The 20,957-nt window shown below is 35.5% G+C and overlaps 3 protein-coding genes across 7 annotated transcripts in view; 2 read left to right on the top strand and 1 right to left on the bottom strand.

Moving 5' to 3' along the window:
• LOC123541872 (CD109 antigen-like) overlaps nt 1-20,957 on the bottom strand; it is a 139,329-nt gene that overhangs the window by 17,250 nt on the left and 101,122 nt on the right. The gene's annotated exons all lie outside the window — the stretch shown is intronic.
• On the top strand, nt 2,349-13,083 carry LOC123542634 (CD109 antigen-like). Its single transcript, XM_053531808.1, has 8 exons — nt 2,349-2,594; nt 4,051-4,212; nt 5,132-5,194; nt 5,347-5,456; nt 5,952-6,099; nt 6,515-6,620; nt 7,176-7,276; nt 7,404-13,083. Exons 1-8 carry the CDS (start codon nt 2,391-2,393, stop codon nt 7,419-7,421), a joined length of 912 nt encoding a protein of 303 aa, XP_053387783.1. The 5' UTR covers nt 2,349-2,390; the 3' UTR covers nt 7,422-13,083.
• The window catches only part of LOC123542548 (CD109 antigen-like), a 39,933-nt gene continuing 36,477 nt past the window's right edge, over nt 17,502-20,957 (top strand). For all 5 annotated transcript variants that reach the window (XR_008368691.1, XM_053531807.1, XM_053531806.1 and 2 more), the window contains exon 1: nt 17,502-17,726. Coding sequence is in view for 4 of the 5 variants with exons in the window: in XM_053531807.1 (XP_053387782.1) it covers nt 17,716-17,726 (11 nt within the window). In the remaining variant the exon portion in view is untranslated. The remainder of the gene's footprint in view (nt 17,727-20,957) is intronic.

Below are 20,957 nucleotides of genomic sequence, written 5' to 3'. Positions count from 1 at the left end.
AACTTTTTGAGTCAATGCCATCAGTTTGTTGAATGGCTGGAAGCTTCCTTTGTTTACAACAAAAGCGCACAAACGCATGCTCAAAGTCAGATTTAAAAATAAAACAGAAAACGTAAACAAATGAAAATAATCGAAAGGTCGAGAAAAATCAAGTTAACGAATTAAATATTATCATAGATTCAGCAGAAATACCTAGGGAATATTGAGCTAGGTGCTGCATAACATATTATTTTGCGAAATTGGAATGGAACAGAACTCGGACAGCTTGCTTTGAAAGTACTGCGTCGAAAATGTTGGCATATTGTACATAAGGTTGAGTTTATGTCTTGTGATAATTAACTATGACAACAACTAATTAAATGTGCGTCGCCAGTATAGTCTATCATATGGTAGTAAACAGATGAAAAGTGGGGGAAGCGCACACATGCATTCATGAAAGGCAAGTTCAAACAACCATTGGGAAACATTACTATAGCATTTCCTTTATTGTGCTCCCCCCTCCCCATGAGCGGTGGGGCATATAAATTCTGTCTTGTCCGTGTGTGCGTCCGTCCGTCCGTCCGTGCAACCGCCCGAAGTTCCTGACGCGCCTTACCTCAAAAAGTATTTGATATAAATTAATGTAACATTACATGAGTCTTTATTATGATATGAACTTACGCACCTGTATTTTTCGTCTGGCTCCGCCCCCTACTTTTAGAGTTATGACCCCTGAAATAGTCAAAATGCAAATTTTCACCTTATGACACACCTAGCTCAAAAAGTATTCGATATGAATTGTTGAAACCTTGCATAATTCTTTATCATGATATGAACTTGCGCACCTCTTATTTTTCATCTGGCTCCGCCACCTATTTTTAGAGTTATGGCCCCTGAAATAGTCAAAATGCATAGTTTACCTTGTGAAGCGCCTACCACAGAAGTGTTTAATATAGATTCATGAAAACTTGCATGAGTCTTAATCATGGTATGAACTTGCACACCTTTTATCTTTCATTTGGCTCCGCATCCTATTTTTAGAGTTATGGCCCATGATATAGTTAAAAGATGCACATTTTCACCTTGATACGCATCTAACTCAAAAAGTGTTTCATATAAATGGACGATTTTTCATAATATGAACTTGTGCCATCTCCGTTTTTTTGTCTGCCTCCGCCCCCTATTTCCAGAGTTATTGCCCCTAAAATAGTTAAAATCGGCACATTTTCACCTTGTGACGCACCTAGCTGAAAAAGCATATGATATAAATAGATGAAAATTTGCATGAGTCTTTATCATGATATAAACTTGCGCATCTTTTATGTTTTGGCTGGATCCAACCCCTATTGTTAAAGTTATATCCCCTAAATTAGTCAAAAATGCACATTTCGACCTTATAATTTGACTAGCTTAAAAAGAATTTTATGTAAATTCATGAAACCTTGCTTGAGTCTTTTTCATGACATGATCTTGCACATTTGGCATTCTTTTTTAGAATTTTAGTGTGTGTTATAGAGTAACGGCCCTTGAAATAGCCAAAAATGTAGATTTTTTCTTTGATATACTCATAGCTCAAAAAGTATATGGCCTAGAATAATGAATTCTTTTCACAAAATGTTTGTTGAGGTTATATTACCCCCCCCCCCCCCCCCCCCCCCCAACCCTTAAGACTGCTGACATTTGAATTATTGCCCCTTATTTGTGACAAATTTACCATTCGGGGCACATCCTGTGTCCTACAGACACATTCTAGTTTCATTTGAATCTTATTATAGCTAGTTTGATCTGTTCATGATTAGCTGCCTGGACATGGCTAGTGTATGGTTTGAATATTAGGATAAGGAAGATAATTTTTCTAGGAAAGAAAGAAGTCCGGCACTGTGAGTGATATACAGAAATATCTTACTGCTTTCACCAGTTAGCATGAAAATCAACGATCATTTCCAATCTGGGTGTTAATTTTCCTTAGATGTTTAGTTAAAGTTGATAAACTTGCACAAGATTATCGGGACGTAAAGGAGATTCGAATCAGATGCAGAGAATACACAATACCTAAATTATGAATTTAATTTGGTTCACATGACAAAACCTTTGCTTAGGCGTAAATTTTGAGTGGAATTTGAATATTCCACATATGCACATCATAAACAGTTTAAAGTGTATCACAGTGATGTTAACTAAATTATGTGTTGATAATTAATGAAATCATAAGACTCAAATACGCTTCCTTTTTCAGGGTGGAAATTGGTAATGTATGTACTACTATGGAATGTTAAATACATGCCAACACAGACATATATAATCTGCATACTAATTAGGGTAAATTGGAACTGTGACATAAAAGACTAAAACAATTAAATACTGCGTCCTACCTGGATAAAATTTAACTTCAATTTTTTCAAGATGATAAAATGTACTGGAAGGCAGCTAGAGTAATCGCAAAACGAGAACTGGGTGATAGAAGTCTCGCAAAAAGAGCGCCATCAGCAGACGTAGAAGCATCCTCGTATGCTCTTTTAACATACATAAAACTAGAGAGAGCATCGGAGGCTTTTCCAATTGTGAAATGGCTTGTGTCGCAACGAAATCCAACCGGGGGACAGCGTTCAACTCAAGTAAGTGGTTGACGACAGAGAGAGAGAGAGAGAGAGAGAGAGAGAGAGAGAGAGAGAGAGGGGGGGCGTGGGAGAGAGAAAGAGAGGTGCTTATTTACCAGCAAAACTAATTAGTTCATAAATAAAACACAGAAATATCACTTTTTATATAAAGTCCGTCTATGTTTGCAAAAATGTTAAAGATAACAAATTCGTTTCATGTTTAACGGTAGCTTTTTAAGAAATATCAGTTGATTTTATCTTATAGCTTCCATAATTGTATGAGGTTTCCAGTGAGGTTTTCATTCTATCAATATCAAAGGAACTGCTATGGATTTACACTTGGAAGCTAAGAATAATAACAAGAATAATCCTAACAACAATAAAAATGTTTTGTTCAGAAGGTGACATGTACAGACGTGCAAATAAAACTTTTACATCTTAGTTCAAACATGGCCTTCTATAGAATATGTACACACGTTAAATTACTCGACGGTCACTCAGAAAACATAATCTAGAGTCCGATTAAAATAACACAGTGAATTATTTGCAGAATGATTAATGTTATTATCACCTATAATATGTGATTCATAATTCGACAAATAGATTTTCTCAAGTAATAATTCAAAATTATCTAGTATCCAAGATTGTTTCGGGTCCGGTGAACGGTATACAAAAATAAATAGGACTGACCTAGAGTTTTGGAAATTGACCTCTTCAATACAAATTGATTCAATGTCAGAGTGTTCCATATCGTATCGGCGTTGATAGGGGATATTGTCCTCAATGTATACCATAACTCCTTTTTTATTCTTTCGATCTTTTCTTTTAAAAGAAAAATGATTTACTAGTACATGTAAAGATTTGTCATTTACACTGCCCCTTAAAAACGTTTCATTTAAACCAATAATGTCAGTCAATTGGGTAAAGATAAATGGTACATTAACTCATCTAGTTTTGACAATAAATGTTTAATGTTTAAACTAGCAACAGGAAGGCCTCTTTTGTCATAAGTTAAAGGAAGCATTTCATGATATTTCTGATCATATTCGTCTAAATTTTCAGATTCCGTTTTAGCATTTTGAGAAAAATAAATTCAACTGATTTGATACCTGTCACATGAATATGAGTTATAAACATTCAGTGTGTCTTTCCGAATAATGATATAGAAGTATAGAATCCCTACAGAAACATTAAGAGGTACGAGAAGAATCTATAAAAAGTAGTGATTGTCTATATAAATCCTGTATTTAAGCACATTGCTTACACCAATTCCTCAAAATATTCATCTGCCCATGACCTGAGCGTCGCATAGTAATTTGCCAGTTGTATACTATGCAGACACTAATACACTGCGCTACCAAGGGCGCATGTTGAAAAGTAATGACGCCAATCCAAAATTCCTTTCAGCAACCTCAATGATTTTTACTTTGATGAAGAGAAAATGCCAATGGATGTTATTGATTTCTTTTGACAGGATACTATCATATCTTTGCAAGCTCTTTCCGAATATTCAAGCAATGAAGACATTGGCCCACCTCCTGATTACAGTGTACATTTTAATGTCTTAAGCGGTCAAAATTCAATCGGCACCTACTCGGTCACTCCTTCCACCTTCGATGTCGAGCGCAGTATAGAGGTAGATATATACCTCAGATGCTAATCCAAAAATAACAGGCCTGTAGTCAACTTTTTTTAATATGCCATATTAAAATTGTATACTATGTACCATACAAATTTTCTACTTACTGCTTGCAATGAAAGCTTTCTGACATCTACCACGTAGCTGTAAGTTTTGATGAGGTTTAGCGACACAAGTAGATCTCACGTAGATTCTTTCAAGCTTTCAATTGTGGAAGAAGACCCTTGGTGCCCCTCCATTGATTATTGTTTCACGGGCGAAGACCTGGGTAGAACCACTACCGATATTCTGTAATTCAGCTGGATGCCTCCTAGGGTAAAGTGGTTTGAAGTCAGCGACCTCAACCACTCTGCTACGGAGGATATCCCAACCGCCGTTGTTATATGTGATTGTCTGTAAATTTTAAATGGCGCAGGTTAAAATAGACTTATTCTCAGCTTAGTTAAAATGCTAATACCAAATATTCACTGTCGCACGCAAACGTTCAAGAAAGGGCATACTGGATAATGCATTACGAATTTCAACATCAAACGTCTCTTCTATAAAGGTTATATGATTTATTGACCGAAAATATAGGAATTGATTCGTCATTATAGTTATGAATTTAAATACTGCACAAGGTATTTGTTTGGTTCAAAGCTAGAAACCACCATTTAACATATTTATATATGGTTCTTGTTTTTATTATACTCTGTCTTTGCACTTACGCGGACTGAGGTTTGAGAAGACTGCGTTCTTGGAAATTAGTTTTTTTTCCGTTGGGTCTATCTGTGTTCAGAAATAGATAAACATTTAGCATCATTGTGTGCTTTTTTGCAAAGTATGTACATATTTTATTGTTATTTAAGTAGCAGAAAATGTCCACATGGAACGCACTGTGAATTACATTTCTACTATATTAAATAAATATTTGCAGATACCAAACACTCTGGATGTTGTCGATATTATACTCACTGGAACGGGTTCAGCAGTAATCGATGTAAGTTTTGAGAAGTTTTGTAATATTTCGTGGAGTATATGAAATTTGATGTTTGATAACATCTAATGAGTGTTAAATAAAGGTCGTTTACCGTTTACTGATAATATTTCTAAACATATATGATATGTACAATCACTGATCAATTTTCCTAGGTTACAACCTCCTATTACGTGACTGGAAGTGAACATGATGACTATATTGGTGTGAATATTTCAGTAACGAAAGAGACAATAAATACAGCAACGATAAAAGCATGTCTGAGGTATATGAATCTAAATGAATTATTGTCATGTTTTATGTTGAAATTAGGAGTTGCGTATGTTTCATATAATTCAAAAATGCGTAATTATGATCGATATTAATATATCTGGAACATCAAGTCTTAGGTTGCAACGAGTCTTATTTCCTATTTATTCTTTAGGCAATAAAGCAAGTGTCACTTTTATCTTAAAGAATCATGATGAAAAGAACATGACTAATTGCGTCAATAACGTGAATTAGAAATAAAGACAAAACGTACGTTTTACTTTAGACGTTATGTGATTGAAAAAAAAAAATGTAGTAAATGTATTTAAATGTGTATTTTAACGAACTTTTGAGAAAACCTGTAAGTCAAATAAATTAAATTGATTAAAGATTTCATGTAAACAATTTTTGAGAGGCCACAAGACGGATGTGACCTTTTTGTGAAGTGACAATTTGATACGGAAACATATATATTTTAAACAACCACAGTGTTTTTCCAATTGCATTACAGTTGGATTGGACCAGAACCGAGTGGTATGCTGATAATGGAAGTTGAAATGCCGACTGGATTTCAACCTGATAATGATTTTCTGAAAGCGCAAGATTTGATAAAACGACATGAAACGAGTGGACGGAATATCGCTCTTTACTTCGATGGTGTATGTACTTTGGTACATTTTCTTAATTATTAAATATCCTTAAACTTCAAAAACATTTCAAAGCTTCTTCATTCTGATACACTAATCTGGCGTTCCTTTATCTCTGTTGAAGAAATGTGAATGCTTTATATTCAATCAGTGAGAACTTTTAATGTTTGTTCGTCCTTCGTTGCTTTTTGATGACATAAACGTTAATAGTGCTATTAAGTTTAATGCTTGTATATACAACGTCTTTAGAGTAGCACTATGCAGTTATCCTATCTTTATCAGTGTATTTTGGATTTAAATGGTATCGCAGGCGACAAAGTGATCCGTTTGCTGGTGATAGGTGCTTAAACGCCATTTCAATAAATGTAAGAATGTTGGGTTTAGCTGATATAATTTTTGTAGTTCTGATGTTTGTTTATGTTCTAAGATTGACCAGAATGGAGAATTATGTGTTGATGTTAAAATGGACAGAAAAGACCCAGTTGTTAAAAGTCAAGCATGCCATGTAACAGCATATGACTATTACGAACCAGGTACTTCAGTATGAATATAGCTTGATCTACTGCGGTTTCATCATATTGTGGTAGATTGTCTTTATTTTGTGTTTACTTGTTTCTGTTTACATCAAGTCTTGTTATATTTTCTGGTCCTTCGGGATCATTGACTTCAACTCGTTTAGATTTAAAAATTGAATACTGCTTAAGCCGGTGCTAGGGGGCGAGGGCAGTGTTGCATGTTTCATTACTGCTCATGAACAGACTCAATCAAACCGAGTCTGCAATTTTCACTGTTTGCATTGTTCTTGGTGCTTCCAAAGGATCTACTTTCCGGATTATATTGGACAATAATATATGTATGTTTGTATGTGTGTATGCCTTTTTGTCAACTTGAAAACAGTATTTAATTTATAACATTTCGTTTGATTATGTTCATACGGTTAACATGTAGTAAATTATACTTTTAATATTCCTACTGATTCTATAACATATGTTAACTGAATATTTCTTGTAACAGCTTATTCTGTTAGAGTAAAAATGCAACAGACTTTATAAATAAAGGAAACCTACAGATGTATATTTACATTTCAGCCCACCAAGCAATGACCAGATATGAATTTGGATTGTTAAAAGAAGCAAATATTTGTCTAGTGTGCCCACTTTGTGAATTCTGCACGGGCAGTGGTGGACAGGTATTTTCCCACCTGATAGCATTTATTTTTAATTTCTCTTTACACTGCACTGATTGTAATTAATGAAATGAAATGAAGAAATCAGGAAGATCCTATTCTTTCTATTACATGTTTTGATTATTTTCAGGGTGGTGTAGGACGTTAGGTCTGTGGAGAGAAATGTTGTATCCTAGTAACCCTCTGAAGACGCTTTGCATTTATTTCGGCGAATCATACTGATGGACCTAAAACACTATTTTCAAACCTTCTGTAAAATACTCCTTATGGAAAATCATTTTAATTGTCTACCAACGGAATTTTGATAATTGGTGATATTGTCTTAAAGAAATCTATTTTCTCGTGGTCTTGACCAATAATTTGGGAAAGTTACCATTTCGTTTCGTACTGGTAACAGGAAGAGTTTGGTATAGTTGGAATGATAGCTATAATTTCCTCCACACACCTCTATTTCAGCTGAAATTGTACTCGAAAATGTGCATTATTCCACGTAGAAAAACGACTCAATTATATTCAATGATCAGTGATACTGAACACTTGATTATTCATTGTTTTACATTCTGATTATCTACCATTTTGTCACAAAAATTCCTGCATGCAAAATGGATTTTACATGTTTTGTTATTTTTAAATTGTTAATGCTGAAGTTTTAATTTTTATACGCCGTACTTCTTTCTCTTAGTCCTAATTTGCTAATCACTAACTGTAAATTTCATAATACCCTTTACAAGTGTTTTATCAGCACTCATTATTCGCTTAGTTTTCATTTAGAAAGTATTTTTCATACTTTCAAACTTAGAAGTTATAATAGGAAACTTGTCTCGTACGCATTTAAAAGTTAAAATCTGAAAATAGAATTTAGAAGGGTACCAGTGATATTGGTATCCAGCTACATAGAAATTATAACAAAGAAGGAACCAGAAATACCGGATCCCTTTTAAAACAGAGGGCGCTTCAATTGGATATTCCAGAAAATATCCGCACCCCATGGCCATAGAAGGCATTTCCACCCACACATACCCCCCTTGGAACACCCCTAAAACACCCCACGTGGACAGGCATAAGTAGGGGAAACACCCTCCAGACAAAGTAATTTGACACAGTGTATCCTCTGGACAACCTATGGAAGGCATTTTTTCAGAAAACAGCACCATGTACAAACTGTCTCCAGAGACACCCCCACCCCTGGACAACCTATGGAAGGCATTTTTTTTCCTGAAAAGCAATCCCCTGGAAAAGTTTTCTCAAAAGACACCCACTCGACAACCTATTTTTCAGGCAAAATGCCTTCCATATAGGTTGTCCAGGGGATGTCTGTCCATCTCTGGAGACAGCTTGTCTAAGGGAGTATTTTTCAGGCAATATGCCTGTTGAAGGGGGGCGGGTGGGGGTCTTTTGAGACGGCTTTTCCAGAGGTGTTTCAGACTGCTCTTCTATTTTTTCAGGAGTGGGGGCTGCCTTCCATAGGTTGTACAGTGGGTGTCTGTTTAAGGGGGAGGGGGGGGGGGTCTTTTCAGACGGCTTTTCCAGAGGTGTATCCTTCAGAAAAAATGCCTGTTCCATATAGGTTGTTCAAGTGTTTTCTGTTCAGGGGCGTCTCTGGAGACAGCTTGTCAAGGTGGGCGGGGTTAAGGAAAAATGCCTTTCATATAGGTTGTCCCGTGGGTATCTATTTAAGGGGGATCTTTTACGACGGCTTTTCCAATGGTGTTTTTCAGAACAAAGTACCTTCCATAGGTTTTTCGGGGGAGGGAGGGGTCTGTCCAGGGTGGGGATCTCTGGAGACAGCCTGTACATGTTTTTCTTTCAGGAAAAAGCCTTCCATAGTTTGTCAAGGGGATGAGCGTCCAGGGGTCGGGGTCTTTCAAGATGGCTTGTCCAGTGGGGTGGTATTCTTCTGGACAAATGCCTTCCATAGGTTGTCCAGGGGGTACACTGTGTCAAATTACTTTGTCCAGGGGTGTTTCCCAAGAAATTGTGACAAAGAATATTAGAATATTAATTTACCATTGTATCAATGTAATTTAAATGCAAGAATAAGTCATTTACATGAATGGGTTTTTTACTTAAATATCCTTCCATATGTTTTTGTATCACCTGTTAGGAGTAATCTATAACACATTATTTTTGTGTTTCTAGTCTAACAGGTTTTCTTTCCTTTTAACATTTAAGCTGTTGTCGCAAGAATTTGTCCACCGTTATATGTCGCAACACCGACGCTAAATGTCTCAATGCCTATTCTAAACTAAGACGAATATTAATAGTTCACTATGCATTCTTTTTTCATATTTTATATAAAAAAGACTTGACCCGATGAATGTCTTTAGTACACATATAAACATTACTCAAATTATTTTCTCTAAGAAAATTATTTTATAATTTCTAACGGATTTTCAGTAAATACGCACTACCCTATATAGTAATTTAGTAATCTTTGAATGGGTACTGTAGTTAATCCATACTGTCCGTCAGTTCCGTTGAGTCGTTTTGTTATGAAAATAAATATATCTTCAACTAGAAAGTATCGTTAATTTCGTTATATAAACACTTAAAGTATTTTCCCAGACGTGCCTAACAATTTGTAGTGCGCTCAAGATAATATGTCAAGTGTTCGAGAAAACTTATCTTTCAACATGAGAGTTATAATGGCCTGGAATAAAAAGTAACATTAATTGGATACTTTCATTCAGTAAACTATATATTCCAATTCAAATAACGGTATTCTGTAAACCTTATTCTAGCATATGTTACAAAATTCTGAAAACACTTGTCATCCGCCGTATTACATTGTAATGCTTTGTGCTATGTGTTAATTCACCGATGCACGACATACGATACAACGCCCGACATTACGAATCGAGGCCCGACACGACGCTCGACAAAGATACGCCGGGCAACATGTGCACGACGCGCGACTTTACTATCGCATAAGCTAAACAGGACTTCGTTGGTTTATGTAGTTTAATCTAAGTAAACTGGCAAGTACCGCGTCGAGGCTCAAACCTTTAAATATCACATCAATTGCATAGGTATGGTGCGGTAGCATTTAAAAAACAAACATGCCGTTCAGCACAGTAAATACTATGTACTTTCTAAGCCTTTCACATAGTCCACACAACGCATATTCTGGCATACACACACAAATAATCTTATCCCAGGTTCAAAATTATTGAAAGTAATATTTAATTTGTAATGACTGTTGAACTTACCTTAGTTATTTCTTTTGTTATTTGCTGTTAGACATTTAGCCTTAGTGTTGCGACATACAACGGTTAGCGACATTTAGTGTTAAAAACGTTTAACGTTGATGCGACATTTAACGGTACCACACAGAGTTTTGTATTTGTGATGTTTTTTTTTTTATCTACAATGTATGTCGTAGATGACAGTTTTGTCCTTTCGATTTGCAAAATTTCAAATTTCATTGTTAATGTCTAGCCTGGCTTATAATAATCACATCAACTGTTAAAACACAAACGAGAAAAATAATTTTCATGAGACAAGCAATTTTTGTCGGACATGTCTTCGAAAATTCCTATTTTTTTCAGTTTGATGAACAGAAAGAAACAGTTTTAATTCATAAATTGAATAAAGCGAATGTGTTTTTTTAAAGCACATACTGATGGCTTACCAATTTAAGTTTTCAAATATTTTGCTCAATGTTTGCAATTATTACCATTTGCTAAATTTGCGTAATGATATTGGCAGCTCACGTTTTGTAATAAAGCAGCGCAAATGACGCATTTGTGATTTAAAGACAATACTGACGAGATTCCACAAGAGGACATTTCATATAAAATTGTTTATTGATACAGACATGCTTGAAAGTGTGAATTTCCAGAGCCGTTCTTAGTACATTTCTTTAAGTAATAAAAATCGTGATCCTCATAGTTGTGCAGATATTTGAAGAGGACACTTACCTCCTCGCTAATTTACGTACTACATGTATTTCTTTAAAAGACTTTTACACACCATTTTCATCGTCAACCCAGGTGTATTTTATAGACATTTTTTATTCTTAACTTTAAATGCTTTTATAGTTTAACTTTAAAAATTTTAAAAACTGAAATTGTAACCTTTACCAACACAAGAATAAGATATCAAATTCTGACATGTATTCATGTTCATAATACACCTAAGGCCAAAAGTTCTGCACGGGTTTTAGAAGTGTAATAACTTTTTAAAATTTTGACCAATTGTCCTAAAACCGGTTTTATTTTAATTCCTACACAAATCTACAAATTATTGTTCTAAAAATTCAAGTAAGCGACAATGTCTCGGTTGAGTGGTCATTGTGAGCACGAATTTCACATGCAATATACAACGTGTAGATTCACGATGTAATTTTGAGTTTTTATGTTTATCTTGATTTGACTAAACCTGACACGTCATTCGCCAGTGCATATCTTTAATTTATATTGACGTTAACGTCACAATGAAACTCTCAAATGAGGAACGTATGCGCACTATAGGCCAGTTGCAAGCTGGGATCACTGCGGCGCAAGTTGCAAGAAATTTTGGAGTTCACGAACATACCATTCGTCGTCTAAGACAACGATACGGCGTTACCGGGAGAGTAAACGACCGTTGACGTACAGGACGTCCACGTGAAACTACACGTCAGCAGGACAGGTGGATAGTTTTAACTAATCTACGAAGACGTTTTGAAGTTCCTATTCATACTGCTAGGATCACGCCAGGCAGGACACGTCGTCATGTGAGCGCGCGTACGATTCGACGTCGTCTACGTGCAAGACGAACATATTGCGGCGCCCGTTTGACACCTAGGCACCGCCGGAATCGTAATGACTTTGCCAGACGTCATCAAAGATGGCCATTACAACGTTCGCGTCACATCCTCTTTACCGACGAATGCAAATTTCAGATTGATTTCAACGACCGACGTCAGCACGTTTACCGACGTCGTAATGAGAGGTTCGCCGACGCCTGTGTCATGGAACGAGATCGTTTCGGTGGCCCAAGTACAATGGTATGGGCTGGATTTACGTACCATGGGAAAACACGTTTGGTTTTCTTGGATAACGTTAACCCCGGAGCTAGACGACGTGGCCTAACAGCTCAGCGTTTCGTCGTTGAAGTTTTACGTCCTGTTGTCGTCCCATACATGCGAAGGAATCCTGGACTCGTTCTACAACAAGATAATGCATCTTCCCATTCAGCGAGGTTGACAAGAAATTTCCTGGGTTAAAATAACATCGACTTTATTGATCCATGGCCTGCCATGAGCCCGGACTTGAACCCAGTAGAGCACGTCTGGGCGGACTCCGTGACAACAATCTCCATAATGTAGCGGAATTAAGGAACTTTCTCCAGCGTGAGTGGGCTGCTTTGGATCAGCGATTCTTGCAGACAGTTGTTTCTTCTATGAGAAGAAGATGTACAGCCGTATGCAATGCAGGCGGTGGACATACCCGTTTTAGCGGGGATTATGTTCAGATGTACTTGAAATTGAAGTGATAAACTGATTTTGGTGGTAGTGTTAACAAAAGCTGCATAAAATATTTTTTAATGGATAAAATTTGTTCAAATTTGGGATTATTGTGTGAAAATGAATTCATTTGGGTATCAAATTAAAATACATGTAAAACGGATACGTTAATTTATTTTATTTTACTTTTTATGCACCGTGCAGAACTTATGGCCTTAAGTGTATATGAATTTTACATAGAAGTTTGTTCATTTTACCGAGGACATTATCTACGTCATTAATCTTATTAAGTCTTGTGTAAGTCATTATAGTGTGCAAATTGGTTTGTTTACTTCAACTGAATAAAAGTATCTAGTTCTTTCATTGTATTAAAACTTTTTTTCTTAGTTTTTAATTTATTTTTAGCTTACCTGTCACGTAGTGACAAGGTAAGCCTTTGTGATCACCCTTCGTCCGTCGTCCGTACACAATTTCTTGTGAACACGATAGAGACTACATTTTGCAACTGATTTTAATCAAACTTGCATACAACTTGTATTGGCATAATATCTTGGTTCCTTTCGTAAACTTGCCAGATGTTACCATGCGTTCCAGAGAAATGGCCCCTTAAAGGGCCTTAAGTTGCTTTTTTTGGCTTGTGGAAACGATGAAGACCACATCTTTCAATCAATTTTTATAAAATTTGTACACAACTTTTATTGGCATTACCTCGATTCCTTTTGAAAACTGGCCAGATTCCATCTTTGTTTCCAGAGTTATGGCCTTTGAAAGGGCCAACATTTGCTATTTTTGGCTTGTGAACACAAAAGAGACCATATTTTGCAATAAGTTTTATTCAAACTTGCATACAACTTGTATTGTTATGATATCTCGGTTCCTTTCGAAAATTGGCCAGATCCCATCATTAATTCTAGTGTTATTGCCCCTGAAAGGGCCAAAATATGCTATTTTTGGTTGTGAACACGATAGAGACCACATTTTGTTATCAATTTTAATCAAACATGCACCCAACTTGTATTGGCATAATATTTCAGGTCCTTTTAGAAACTTGCCAAATCTTATCATGGGTTCCAGAGTTTTGGACCCTTAAAGGGCCAACATTTGCTATTTTGGATTTTGCAGCCATATAGAGACTTCGTTTATGGTTTGATTTGATATAAACTTGCAAAATTTCTTGTAAAACAATAGATTGGGGATTTCATGATGATTTCGTCAGATCCAATGATGGGCTCCGGGGTTACGGTCCCTGACTGACCCGTGAAAGAGACAACATTTGTTAATTTTTACCTTGTGAACAAGATGGAAGTGACATTTTATGTTTAATATTAACCACACAATCACTAAATTAAGTCACTACAAGATCTTGGTTCCTTTGGAAAAGCGGCTGAATACCATCATCAGCTCTAGAGTTACAGCCCTTGAAAGGGGCAAAAATTTCTATTCTGATCCTTGTGGTCATAAAGAGGTTTCATTTAATATGCATTCATTTGATACAAACTTGCACAGAATGTTTATCTTGATACTCTCTAGGCCAAGTTCTAAACTTGGTCATGTGGGGTCAAAAACTAGGTCACCAGGTCAAATGAAAGGAAAAGCTTGTTAACACCCTAGAGGCTACCTTTATGATCCTGTCTTCATAAACCATAGTCAGAATGTTTATCTTGATGATTCCTAATCCAAGCTCGAAACTGAGTCATTTGGGGTCAAAACCTAGGCCACCACGCAAATCATAGGAAAAGCTTGTTAACACCCTAGAGGCCTTATTTATGACCCTATCTTCATGAAACTTGGTCAGAATTGTTATCTTGATGATTAAAAAAAACAAAGACAAATATCAAACAGGGAATGCCACGTACCACAAACGCAGCCTCCACAAAACGAAACCCACAGCACGTAAACGTGCTCCACACACATACACACACACACACACGCATACTTGTAAACGCTACCAGTCGGGGATTTAAGTTATAGACTTACCAACTGGAAACTTCTTTATTACTGTAGCTACAGTTATCATATTTCTATCAACTCTTATACTTATCATCTTGAAATTATCCTAGACTTTAGATTAAAACTATTTTCAATTGTTCAGCAATAAGATTTTTCACATTCAAAACGGGGAATTTTGTGTTTAAACCAACTGAGGTGAATGTGTAACAAACCGGGTGTTTGTGTATAGACGAAATGCGGACTCGTGTGATTCAAGAAAACGAGGAATTAGTGTAAAAGACTAAATGAGGTACAAGTGTATAACTAAACGGGTGCGTGAGTATAGTTGAAACGAGGAACTAGCTATTAACATGGTGTATGCGGAAGATCCTGTTACATACCATATATATGAGAAAAGTCAATCGAAGGATTTAATTTGATTTGACGGGGTTTACGCCATTTTTAAACAGTATTTCAGTTATGTCAGGCGGGCAGTTTACCCATAAATCGTTTAGGGAAAGATCAAATACTAGTACTCAAGCTTTCGGTAGCAGGGATCGAACTCATGCCCCTTAATTAGTGAAAGATAAGACTGATTTTAAGTCAGCGATTCTAACCACCCGAACACAGAGGCGGTCAGTCAATAGAGGAAGTTCTATATTTTGTATGTTGGTACATGTAGTACGTTAATATTCGACATTCAATCACAGTTGTCTATATCAAAAGTTAACATTGAAATAACTGTTTATGAAAAGACATAGAACAATCGAATAACAAACAAGACACATGATACAGATATATTATAAAGCATAAAACAGTATCTGATTGTATCAATTTTATGTTTAAATCACTTTTCATTGCCTACAGCAATTGCTGAACTTCGAGATTAAGTAATATTGTATATTTTAGTTCCTTCTTCATGTTTTAACTAAATATTTTCATTAGGCATTCACAAATCTGTGCTAAGCAGACAATTTATTTTTGGTTCCAAGGACAGAATTAACAGTCAAGACATATTAGTGGTTCCTATAAAAACATTCGGATGAAGGAAATCATGCAAAATAAACCAAAACAAAAACAAACAAAAAAAACAACAACAACAAACAGACAACTCACTGGGATTATCTCCCAATCGGGGTAATATTTCAGTTGTTGTGTTCCGGCATTTGAAATGTGTATTATTATATACACATTGTATACACTGTCAAAGGCAAATATGTGTTAAAGTTAAGACGAAAACAATAGAAGTATGTAGGTAATTAATTTGAATAAGACAGAACTGAGACAAACACCTAACCCTAAATCAGGAAGAATGACAGTGACAAAGCATTTATTTTTATTGCGTTTTCTCTCCGATAATAGGCTAACGAAAACTTGATTTTCTTAGAAACAAACTTTCGCGCTTATTTGCAAAGTAAAATTTCAGGTTCAATATGTGGAAACAGGAAACAAAAATCGGGGAATCGTTCATTCAAACTCTGCAATGATACGGTGTCCCTGCATTTTCATGGCCGTAGCGAGAGACTAAATTTTACCGAGGCAATTGAGTACGTGCGTCTGTTCATGGTTGCTAGGTAAATTTGAGTGGTAAGGTAAAGCGACGACAGTCAGAGGGGTTAGTTAGGGAGGTTGTGTCCCACACTCCCCCATAGGAGGGTTTGTGGGGGACCCCCAAGAAAAGTAGGATATTTGATAAAAACGCACTTTGTTGCGCTGTTGTTATAATGTTGTTATAATTAAAAGGAAAAAACATTACCCCTTTTGATTTGTGGTTCGTTTGTAATGTGACTCTCTTGCGATGGAGGTCACAATGCCTACCTTTTGGGAGGTGTATGTATAATATACTTCTTGATGAAGCTCATTCGAGTAGAATTAAATGTAAAAATGTTCAAACCATTTTCCCTATAAAGTTCCGTCTAATGTTGCTCTCATGCAGAAAAGGACATTTGTTTTCTCTAAAAAATGTCTTCTTTCACTCACAACAAAGATAAGTGCAAAATGCGTATCAAATCATCAATACATTATTTGTGGCGTTAACTTAGAATTAAACCTCATGAGGTTGAAAAGAACATTCAAATAGATATTAATTGATGATTACAGCATAAATGAAGTTTCATCAATTGATCATGAAACCACATAACCCCTCGGCATTAACTATCGTCTGCATATAACGCTTCAACAACAACTTAGCGCTTAATATTCTTCAAAATTAATGAAAATAAGCCACACCGTTGTCCCTTTGATAAAATGAAATACATATGATATAAACTAAAATGATAAATAATATACGCACAGACATATCGTCATTTTTCGAATATATATATATAAACAACATAAATTCAATAAATAAAATTTAAAGGCTGAAGAGATGAGGTGTAAGATGAAATAAAGGTTCAAAGAGACTTTTTGTCACACATTTAATGTTAAACTGCGATACAGGTATACATTACATCCTGCAGTAGCTGTCACCACAGGTATTAATTAAGCAATCATAACTTTTTATTAGTATAAAATACCCGTACAATTTTGAAGGAATGGTAAGTATAAACGTGCAACAAGAAGTTAATATCATTAGAAAGCAGCAGTCAACAGCATTTTTTCTCATTTTGTTTTACAAATGCAATGACGCTGCAGTTTATGTGCATATAACATAGTAATGTGATCCAAGCAACTGAAACGCAAAATACTTACTATGCGGCATTCATTTCGCTATTTACGTTTAAAAGCAATTTTCCATTGTATTGTAAATTCTTTTTTTTTGCATTTAGCCGCAATGTTTCGATAATGATACAAATGTATCTGATATGAGATATTCTAAAATTTCTTCATTGGCGTGTCTGAATGTTGAAAGGATCATGAAAGGATATCAAATTATGTTTATCTGTCATCCACTTTTTGCAATTGTGGTAAAACTTATTTTGACATAAACCAGTATGGTATCATCTACTTTTGAGCACGGTGAACATTTACAGTGAAATTAAAGTGCGCGACTACAATGGAAATTATTATATGAATGACAATTGTGTAATATTTACTAGTAAGCTGAAGGATTAGGAGTTCCAAAATGAGCATAAGGTAAATATAAAACATTTATTTTGACCGTATCCCTTTGTTTCAGATTTGCACATGAAACCGAATGTTTTATCACTCGCTGAACTAGCTTATAAATAACATTAAAAAGTTGAACATTGTTTAAAATGGAACTACTGAAAAATCGAGATCTTGTATTTTTTTTTAAACATGACCTCGTAAGTAGGAGTCCGAAATAGATGCAATAATTTGCGCAATGATTTGTAACAGTTTTTTTTTGAGGGGAGGAGATTGAGGTATGTGGTATTTAATTAAGATCAAACCAATTAGTCAAGCAGCAGCCCTGTATTTACTTCCGAAATGTACAAATCTACAATAATACAGTTTACTAATAAATGCGCAAACACCGGCCTCGTCTGATCTTTGTTTCTTTCGATCTTTTATTCCCCATTTTTAGGCTTTGATTGCAAATGTTACTTAGCGCAATCAGCAGTGAGTGTTCCACGCTACGCACCCGGGAGTGACCTCTACAGGCTGGTATTTTCGGATGATGCTGAGCCTGGGGAATATTGAAAACACTAATTTGAAATGCGCACTTTGTACAACCGTAGTTCGATACTGACATATCTCACATACGTCACACAGTTGTGACGTCGTAGATATATGCTATAGTTTGTTCCATAGATTTTATAACACATCTATTCGAATAATACTTACCAAACCGAGATCAATTTTTTGAAGAACGGCTGGTAATTCATACAGCAAAGGCAAAACAAAACTTGGATACCAAAAATAGTGGCCTTGCAAAAAACCCACCGAGGCAGCTGAGGCAGAAAAAATCGACCGAGGCAGAGGAGGCAGAAAAAAATTAAAAATGACCGAGGCAGGCACTTGCCTCAGTAGTCGCTACGGTCATGATTTTGCATATAAATTGTAATTTCTTGCAAGCGACGAAAATCGGGATCGATCCCTCTACGGCAACATGCGATATACCGAATGAGATATATACTATCGAATTAAAAAAGATGTACTTCCGGCACGTGCACTGAACGTCTGACTTCGGATTTTTTGGAAGAATACGCTTTTTCCTTTTTCCTTGTGCCTATTAAGCGTCCACATAACTTGTCCGAACCACAACGTCTTGTACATAAGTACAAATATGGGCAGTGTTGTTTTTATTCCAAAATCTACCTTTAAATTGATAGGGAATCGATCCTGCGCGAAGCGACGAAAATCGGGATCGATCCCTCTGCGATAATGTGTCCTTCGGTCCGTGCCGTCATTAGACAGTTCTTTTCAAATGTTTAGTTTATTCATATATTATTGTATATACATACATATTCTATTCACATACATACAACAAGCATACATAAATACATCAATGTAAATATACAAAAGGGTTAGGCCGGACGTTATAACAACATTATCGGAGACCCTCAAATGTTTTCAAATGTTATGGGATGAGTTGAAGCCGGATCGATTCCCGATTGAGGCAGTGCCTTATTTCATTTTATTAACAAAGACTTAAACAAAGTTAACAGCATGTCCAGTTATATTTATTTTGTTACCAATATATTTTCGTATAAAAAGATTTTGTTTTTATCTTTTTTAGAAAACCAAGCTTCACTAATACGTTTACTTTACATAGTTAATCTTTCAGAATTTGCGAGGGCCGTGTGTTCGAATCCCACAATCGGAAAGTTTTTTTTCCCAATTTTGTGACGATTTTTCCTTTTGAAACTGAACAGAATTTAATTGCAAACAATACTATCTAGAGTTTCGATCACGAAAATGAATATATAGTAAAACATTTCAAAGGTAGGAGAATGAACTGAAGCAACAGCTGAATTTACCGCAATATAAAGTATATTACTACTCTTTCAAAACAAAGTACATGTAGAAACGGAATGCTCGTGTAAAAATTATTCTGATCAAGGAAGAGTAATTTTAAAAAAGAAATCAGTCATAGGTATTTTAAATTCATGTGGTATTGTTGTTTTAATCAAAACTTTTATATCATAAGTATTTTTATGATTATGATATGTTTGTGTTTCCCTCAATGCCATTAATACCAGAAAAGCATATGTATGCCACTGTCAGAACTAAAAATAAATGTACTTGCACCCATAATAAATACTGCGTTAGTGTGTCATCGAATAGGAAAATGTCTTATTTTGTGTTGGTCAGTTAAACAACGAATAATGTCGTTATGTATTTGAAAGCTTTATATTTAATAAAATCCTTCACAACAACGGAAATAAAATTTCTCTGTTTTCAAGTTTCAATTAACGATTTGTAAATGTATGATAAGTTATGAAGATATCGGAATTCATACAATGCATTACATATTGTATTTTCTGACACCTTTGGAACTCATCTGTAGATTACTGTTATTGTTTCTAAAAGTTTTGAAATAGTGTGCTTCAGGTTGCAGATTCTGGGAACAATTTTCCTACAGGATGTATCTACCCGTTATGTGAACATCTAATTTCATTAAGTGCAATGTCTTGCTGTGATTCCAATGTGTTTAGTTGATGTCTCAAGTTTTCAATATTTTGACAAATGATACTAAACCCGTGCAGCCGCAGCATTATCATTTTATCAGAACCGTCGTAAACTACAATTATTTCGGACATGTACAACACACTCTATAGCCTATGCTTTGTTGAAACATTTTTGTATCATGAATTTCTTTACCTGAACGAAACATCGCGGATAAAGAGCATGAAATTCCCGTGTTAAGATAAGTACATGCGAGTTACTCACGAGTTAGCTATGATCTAGGCTTTAGAATTTCCACGTGTTTAAACAGTTTTTAACAACATACTGGAGTCAGATCTTTGAGACCTTTTCTTTGATGTGTAGTAGATAAAATCAATCAGATAATGTACTAATGTGATGATTTATGTGGTCTAGAAATTTGACAAATGCTTACAGTAATAAATAGAACTGTTTTAAAATATCTCGACTTTGTAGTATTTACTACACTTCGACATACGTAGATAATTGCATTACAAGTAGACAACTGATTATAATAAAAACATCGCAGGAGGTGACATAATAATTGCAGCCGTTTTTCAAATGCAACACAGTAATTTTGGGAGACCAAAGTGATAACCAAGCACGTCATGGACGAATGTAACCCTGAAACTGGCAGTGTTAGAGGGTGATGTTACTTTCAATTATTTTTGTGTTTCTTAAATGAAATCCCTTTGTTTTTGCACGCTTAACAGTATAAAACGCAGGCTGTTACATACATTGCATTTTATAACATAA

This window comes from Mercenaria mercenaria, chromosome 19 (assembly GCF_021730395.1).
Source record: "Mercenaria mercenaria strain notata chromosome 19, MADL_Memer_1, whole genome shotgun sequence".
Taxonomy (NCBI): Eukaryota; Metazoa; Mollusca; class Bivalvia; order Venerida; family Veneridae; genus Mercenaria; species Mercenaria mercenaria.
The sequence above is the reverse complement of the archived record's forward strand: the minus strand, read 5'-3'. Positions and strand labels throughout refer to the sequence as shown.

What these genes read in the sequence shown, in the direction of transcription:
- LOC123542634 (XM_053531808.1), top strand. Translation starts at nt 2,391, where the DNA reads ATGTACTGGAAGGCAGCTAGAGTAATCGCAAAACGAGAACTGGGTGAT. An exon ending in ATGTCGAGCGCAGTATAGAG is followed by an intron (nt 4,213 to 5,131) that starts GTAGATATATAC and finishes AAATATTTGCAG; the next exon opens with ATACCAAACACTCTGGATGT. An exon ending in TCGCTCTTTACTTCGATGGT is followed by an intron (nt 6,100 to 6,514) that starts GTATGTACTTTG and finishes TTATGTTCTAAG; the next exon opens with ATTGACCAGAATGGAGAATT.